A 7,753-nucleotide genomic window follows, 5' to 3' on the forward strand; every position below is an offset into this window, starting at 1 on the left:
TTATAGCCCATTTAGTTATTTTTAAACAAAAGAGATCTGCATGAAACAAAATATTTATTTTTATTTTGAGTTATAAAACCACTTGTACCCTGAAACATGCTCAAAACAGAATAACATTTGTGTACCTACAAGAGAGGTGAGGTGAAGATGTGATTCCATCTGCCCCAATTAAAGGAGAGTTTAATTTTACTTCCATTTAATTTAAATAAATTCCATCTTTATAACACCAGGTTTCCCAAGGCAGATTACAACAGTTATGATGAACCTATCAGGAAACAGGATATCCTCTCTGAAATTTGGCCATGTATTACTGTATTCTATAGAACAGTGTAGAAAATTTAGCACAAAATACAGTGTGTTTATTACTGCTACATCTACCATCTAAAGTAATTTTTAATGCCGTGTTAGTGCTTTGTAATTTTATTTCATGGGAAGCTTTCAAATAAATTAAAAAGTTGTAAAAAAAATCCACACATAGGCAATCATAAGCGTTTGCTATTGTTTTAATATAGAAATATCTTTATTGTCAGCTTAAGCAAAAATAAAGGCATATAGCTCAGCACTGAAACCCACAATACAGCATTGCAAATAACAAAGCAAACTATAGAGCACTGGCAAACACATTTTGAATATAACCCTCCTCCCCTTCAGAGACCCCTCAAACTCCTCAAAGCCCCCCCCCCCCCCCCCCCAATCACCTCTTAAAATAAAGAATGCAAAACCGAGGTTTAAAACAATAGAAACCGGAAGAGTTTTCAATCGCATCTGTGAATGTTTTGCATCCCTCAGTATAGTGGCAAGCTTGGCCTACTGGGTTTGGTCTAGACAGGCTCATGCCATCTCCTGTCATTAAACCTCCTTGACTTCGTCCTAGTACTCACTGTTACTAACAGAACACTGTGCCCCAACTCCAGTTATTACTGGCAGAATACTGCACCCCATCTCCAGAATACCATACACCCCAATACTGATTATTACTGGTATAGCACTGCTTCCCGATGCTCACTATTACTGAGAGCATACTGCACTCCGATTCTAATTAATACTGGCAGGATGGTTTAGTTTGATTTTCACCAAATTAAAGTCTGATTGACATCCAGCATGGGTTTATTTGTCCCATGGAACCTCACGTGTTCAGGTACTGTGACCCTCCCCTGCTCCCTTCTGTTCAGTGTCAGGAGACCATTCCTTTGCCCTTCACACAGGACACAGCGGCCTCTGCCCAGTGACACACTTGGAAGTCACATAGTGCCAAGTTCTGCAAGCTCCAGCTGAGCTGAAAGTTTGCTTGTGTGCTGTTCATCGGCTGCTCATACTGGTGGGCTCAGGGTACAGGCTGGAGCGGTCATGAATCTGCTGGTTCACACAAACCAGACAAGAAAGGTAATATCTTTCTCCATCAAATCCCACCTCTCTTCCTTTACCACACTTTGCATCCAAGGCTGAATGGGTTATTGCAAACCTGCAACACTTTATACTCTGCAGTGTGTGTGTGTTCTTGTACTCAGGGTTAGGTAGATCCAGAAGACATCCCTCGCCTAATGAGCTGAGGGCTCTTGATATGTCTTTCTGGAGGCATAGGACACTCTCAAGTCTTCCCTGCACTCTGAGAGCCAATACAAGAGGCACAATGCTGTCTCTGCAAGACGTCCTGTTATTTCACAGCACCTGAAGGATGTCCTGGATTTGCCCTCTCGCTGTTTCTGGGCAACAGGACAGGAGTGCAAAATGGAGCTGAGCACCCAATGCCTTGTCCTCCCTTCAACACACACCTACTGGATTCAGGTCGTTCTAAGCTCTGGGTCCTGGCTTTCAGCTTCACCAAACTCTAAGCTAGCTGTTAAAGTTTGTGGCCCATTACTAGGAAAAAGCAAGCCTGTCTATGGTCTGTGAGAAAACCAAGACACAAGCTAGCTAATTGCCCTGCTAGATCAACAGAAAGGAATGTTATACAAAGCTGACTGATCTGAAAAACCAAACAGCTCTATACATAGCCAAAGTGCAAGTTATTTTTAGATTTGATGATTCACCTGGATCTGAAGATCTCAAAGGAAAGTACAGTTAATACAATAATACGCTGTTACACTAATACAGTCCCAAAGAATTAACATATTTCATGCAGATGATACAGATACAGAACTTCCCCAATTACTGCCCTTAAAATAGAGCAGAGCCCCCCCCCCCCCCCCCCCCCCCCGGTCACATTGTGGTCAGTTTTCCAAACACTGCTCAGTGTCTATGGTTTAGGAAGAATTTCAGCAGAACGTAAGACCCTAAATTTACAACAGAAAAGTCCAGTGAAATGGAGGATCCTAAACCTCAGACACAAGCAATACGATATAAGTTTAGAGAGGTTCAGGGCTAAAAATATATGCTAAGTGCTTAACCTTTTCTCCACTCCACAGATTCCCTGAGGCTCTCTAGGTTCCTGGATGTAGGGGTCTTGCATTTTGCTCATAATTTTGTTGTAGTCTCTTAAGGCAAGTTATATCATCTAAATTAGAGGAGGGTTAAGTGACTTGCCCAAGGTCACAAGGATCAGCAGTGGGATTTGAACCCTGGTGGTACTGGTTCTTGGCCTGTTGCTGTAACCATTAGCCTCCCTGTCCATGATGCCACCTTACGTTCAAGAGACACTGATATGGGCATGTAAGTCCCTTTTATACCTGACCTTTTGATGTCTGCCCTGTGCTATCCTCACAAGTGGGAGAAGAGAGGAAATACTGAGGTCTCCTGACAGGCCTTCTGGATCTCTGACACGACCGCTGAGCAGTGCTGCACCATAAGGACCACAAAACCCTTTTTAATATGCCGTGCCCTGTATGAGCAGTCCATTTTCCTATGGATAGAAAAAAACTCTTTGTTTTAGGCAGTGCCCTCGCCTGCCTATAATCTCTGTCTGTACTTCTCTACTCTTCTCGTTGCCACAGTTCAGCATCACTCGGACAGCGCTCTGCCTTTCCCTGCTCCTCACGATGTGCGCTGAGCTGTCTTGGACTCGCTGCACCACGTCCCATTCCCGGGAGATGCTGTGCGGGGCTGAGCTAGTCGACGTTCTGCAATTCATCTGTGGCCCCACCGGCTTCTATTTCAGTAAGGCTTGTTTGATTTCTTGTGCTTTTAAGAACAGCAGCCATTTCTTCAGAGAAAATGGGTAAGTTAGCTGGAGAAGGGCTGAAAAAAATGCAGCTTTCTGGAAATCTAGGGCATCTTTCCAGCTGGTGTCCAGTGAAAGTTGTTATAGCCTTAAAAAGATACAGAAGATGAGGGGATGAGAGAAAGGTCGGGGTGCTAACGGGGAGACAGAGGACAGGAGGGGAGTGTGGGAACATACGCCCCTAATTTAAGAAAGTTACGCACGTAGTTGGCACATGGAAAGTTATAGAATAAGATCAATTACGCACATAAAGGCATCTAATAATGAGCCTGCTAATTAGTGTTAACTTGCAATAATTGACAGTTTATTTGACATGCCACCTCTTTTGTGCACATAACTGCCATTAGTCAATATTCTATAAGTTGTGCACTCTTCAAATGGAGAGCATGGACCTGGACAGGACAGGGTGCGGCAGGACGCGGCAGGCAGTTATGCACGCTGGTTAGAGAACTAGTAGCATTTACACTCCTATCTGTGGTTAGATGCAGGGCTTTACACCTGTGATTCAGCTGTATACTCATGCTCATGCCTGTATAGTCCTGCCATTCAGCTAGTGCACATGCTCGCGCCTGTGTACTCCTGCCATTCAGCTGGCATATGTGCTCATGCCTGTGTACTCCTGCCATTTAGCTGTTGTACGTGCTCATACCTGTGTACTCCTGCCGTTGAGCTAGCGTACGTTCTCATGCCTGTGTACTCCTGCCATTTAGCTGGCGTACGTGCTTGCGCCTGTGTACTCCTGCTGTTGAGCTAGCTTACTTGCTCGTGCCTGTGTACTCCTGCCGTTGAGCTAGCGTACATTCTCATGCCTGTGTACTCCTGCCGTTTAGCTGGCGTACATTCTCATGCCTGTGTACTCCTGCCGTTGAGCTAGCTTACTTGCTTGTGCCTGTGTGCTCCTGCCGTTGAGCTAGCGTACGTTCTCATGCCTGTGTACTCCTGCCGTTGAGCTAGCTTACTTGCTTGTGCCTGTGTATTCCTGCCATTGAGCTAGCGTACGTTCTCATGCCTGTATACTCCTGCCGTTGAGCTAGCTTACTTGCTTGTGCCTATGTACTCCTGCCGTTGAGCTAAAGTATGTTCTCATGCCTGTGTACTCCTGCCGTTGAGCTAGCATATGTTCTCATGCCTGTATACTCCTGCCGTTGAGCTAGCATATGTTCTCATGACTGTATACTCCTGCCATTGAGCTAGCTTGCTTGCTTGTGCCTGTGTACTCCTGCCGTTGAGCTAGCGTACGTTCTCATGCCTGTATACTCCTGCCGTTGAGCTAACGTATGTTCTCATGCCTGTGTACTTCTGCTGTTGAGCTAGCTTACTTGCTTGTGCCTGTGTACTCCTGCCGTTGAGCTAGCGTATGTTCTCCTGCCTGTGTACTCCTGCCGTTGAGCTAGCGTATGTTCTCATACCTGTGTACTCCTGCCGTTGAGCTAGCTTACTTGCTTGTGCCTGTGTACTCCTGCCGTTCAGCTAGTGTATTTTCTCATACTTGTGTACGCCTGCCGTTGAGCTAGCTTACTTGCTTGTGCCTGTGTACTCCTGCCGTTGAGCTAGCATACGTTCTCATGCCTGTATACTCCTGCTGTTGAGCTAGCGTATGTTCTCATGCCTGTGTACTCCTGCCATTGAGCTAGCGTATGTTCTCATGCCTGTATACTCCTGCCGTTGAGCTAGCTTACTTGCTTGTGCCTGTATACTCCTGCCGTTCCGCTATTGTACGTGCTCGCACCTGTAATTGTGGTCTTGCATGTGCAATTGTTGATATCTCTTATTTTATTTATTTGTTACACTTGTATTCCACATTTTCCCACCTATTTGCAGGTGCAATGTGACTTACTTAGTACCTTAAAGGCGTTCGCCAATTCCGGTATGAACAAATACAGTAATGTTGTGGTAGAATAAGCTTAGCACATGTCATCCCAGTGCCTATGGTTAAGCCAACCTTAAAGAAACAGCCCTGGGGTTTGTCTTACACGGAGGTGATTGAATTTCAGGGAACTCAGCCTCTGTCCAGAAGAGATCACATAAGGGGATAGTGGACGAATGCTGCTTTTGCAGGTGCAGTGTGACCGTCCTGGAGTCGTACTGCGCAGTTCCCCTTGCCAACACTTTACTCCGTGGAGGTAAGTGCTGTATTCCCCGGGGAGGGTGGGGTGCTGCTGAGGTCAGACCTCTTCTACTGAAGCCGTCTGCCTGTTCCTCTCTGCACTTTTCAGGCAGACTGGAAGGGATAGATGGCTCTCATTGGTGCACATTTCTCATTCATGTGGGCTGGGGTTTATTTTCCATCCTAGATGTGCCACAGCAGAGATAAGAGGCCTCTTACGATGCCCGAAAACGTCACATCGGTGCAAAGCAGAAATCCTGATCCCTGTGAAAACTGCGCCAGGTGGCCCTCTTGGAAGTGAGTGCCAGAGCACATAACTTTTCACTGTCCCTCATCCCACCCTGCTCCCCACAGGATCTACCCAACCATCTCCAACAGCTTCAGCTGCAGATATTGACCACGAACTGCACAAAGAAGACCCACTGAATGACTCTTTCCCTTTGAACAATGTACAGAAGAATTGCTTCGCCCTTCACAAACATAGAAATAATGATTTTATTTCCCTTGCCTGAGTTTGAACTGGAGGTTAGGGACAGGCTCTTCCCTGTGGTACTGTTGAGCAGTTAGAGACAGCTTTTGGGGAGGCCAGAAAGACACAGGATCCCCCACTGTTATCTTCTAGATATGTGAAGGGGGCAGAAAGTTTTCCATTTCATATCCTGTCCCTATTGTCTCTCTGTATAGTGCTTTCCAGATGTGGCAGTGCTGTAATATGGGAGGGAGGTATAAAGTCATGCGTCCAGGACAAGGCTCAGCCTCTCAGTTTTGCTGCTCTGGTGCAGGAGCATCATGACATTACATTAAAAGATTTGTATCCTGCATGTACCTGAAAAGTTCAATGCGGCTTAACAAATAAAAAGCTGGAAATACCTAGGAATTCATAGCTTATCTCGAAAATTATGGCATGTGTAATACAAATTCTCCGAGGACAAGCAGGCTGCTTCTTCTCACTGATGGGTCGGCGTTCACTGCGGCCCAGGAACAGAGATTTTTCCAGCAAAAATCAAAAACTTTATGACAGCTTCCGGAGCGCGGGATAGACGCACTGTGCATGCGCGGCCATCTTTCAACCCGCGCGCGCGTCCGTTCCCGCCTCAGTTTTTCTTTTTTCGCGGTGGAGAGAGGCTGCATGTCGGTTTCTCTCCCTCAGGCCCAGAGAAAGACTTTGGCGTCTTCAGCGCTGTTATTTTGCACTTTCTTTTTGTTTATCGTTGCCTCTTGTCTTTCTTTTTCCAGTTTAAAAAATAAAGTCCTTATTTTCTTGGTTTTTTTCCCTTTTTTAAGTTTCCTTTCACTTCCGAGGCGGCCTTATTAGGCCGCGCGTACGCAGTTCCCATTTTTGTGCCCCTTGGTTGGCACAATCGAGCCTTTTGATTTCACCACTGCGATTTTTCCACTCATGTCCTCGAAGTCTCCCAGCGGCTTCAAAAAGTGTGCTCGGTGCTAGCAGTTGATCTCGGGCACTGACCCGCATGCATGGTGCATCCAGTGCCTTGGGCCCGACCATTGCCCAGACGCCTGTAAGTTGTGTCTGAGCTTGAAAAAGCGGACACAGGCGTTGAGAAGAGCTCTTCGGGACCGTCTTTTTGGAGCTCTGACTGATTCCTCGGCGTCAACGTCGACATCGGTACCGAGGTCAGCGACGTCAACATTGGCACCAGGGATGGCATCGACATCGGGAGACAAGGTAATGGCTGTCCGGACTTCACCTCTAGCTGGGAGTAGTGAGCCGTCGAGCGGGTCTCCACCTGTCTCGAAGGCTCCTGCTATGCAGGCCCATCGGGACCGACTGCTGTCAGATCTGACCCCGAGGAGGCGTGTGGATTCCACATCCTCCTCGTCGGTACTGAGGAGTGCTGGTGATGTGCTTCGAGCGAAGGCAAAGAAGCATTGTCATCGGTCTCCTTCGAGACACAGTACCGGGAGCTCTGGGGCGTCGAAGGGTTCGGCACCTGAGAAGCATCGATGCTGGGAGGACTGCTCACTCTCCATATAAGAGGTGGCGGTGCGTAGATCTTCGGACAGCCCGGTGCCGCCTCCCAGGCTTCCACAGATTCTGCCGTCGATTTCTGCACCGGCCCCCCAGCCTTCCTTGACAGCAACTCTGGACGAGCGCATCCGAGCCATTCATCCAGGTCTCCTGGAAGGGCTGCTGCGTCAATCTCTTTCGGTACCGGGGGTGCTTGCGCCCTCGGTACCGTCAATGGAAGCGGCGGCTGACTCTGTGCCTGTGGTGAGGTCCCCAACACCGGTACCGCTTGCGGCATCGGCCTCGGCTGCCACCCAGGTCGACTCGACGTCGCTGGAGGGAGCTTTATCGCCTCCGGCATGGGAGTGGCCTTTCATTACCTCCAACCGGTGGGTTCTTCAAATAGTTCGGTTAGGGTACTCCCTCAATTTGATCTCCAGACCTCCAAATTGCCCACCGGGAGCTCAGTCCTTTACCTTCCAGCGCAGGCAGGCACTTGCGGAGGAACTCTCCGCCCTTC

General features: G+C 47.8%; 1 protein-coding gene across 1 annotated transcript; it reads left to right on the forward strand.

Moving 5' to 3' along the window:
* Window positions 1–1,197: 1,197 nt before the first annotated feature.
* Window positions 1,198–6,135, forward strand: LOC115465029 (insulin-like growth factor III). The gene is made up of 4 exons (XM_030195427.1): window positions 1,198–1,383; window positions 2,931–3,093; window positions 5,152–5,280; window positions 5,452–6,135. The coding sequence occupies exons 1-4, from the start codon at window positions 1,348–1,350 to the stop codon at window positions 5,469–5,471; spliced, it is 348 nt and encodes a 115-aa protein (XP_030051287.1). The 5' UTR covers window positions 1,198–1,347; the 3' UTR covers window positions 5,472–6,135.
* The last annotated feature ends 1,618 nt before the right edge of the window (window positions 6,136–7,753 follow it).

This window comes from Microcaecilia unicolor, chromosome 3, assembly GCF_901765095.1.
Source record: "Microcaecilia unicolor chromosome 3, aMicUni1.1, whole genome shotgun sequence".
Classification (NCBI taxonomy): domain Eukaryota; kingdom Metazoa; phylum Chordata; class Amphibia; order Gymnophiona; family Siphonopidae; genus Microcaecilia; species Microcaecilia unicolor.

Coding starts and splice junctions, on each gene's coding strand:
- LOC115465029 (XM_030195427.1), top strand. CDS start 1,348: ATGAATCTGCTGGTTCACACAAACCAGACAAGAAAG. Junction 3,094..5,151: donor CCCCACCGGCTTCTATTTCA/GTAAGGCTTGTT, acceptor ATTGAATTTCAG/GGAACTCAGCCTCTGTCCAG. Junction 5,281..5,451: donor CAACACTTTACTCCGTGGAG/GTAAGTGCTGTA, acceptor TTTCCATCCTAG/ATGTGCCACAGCAGAGATAA.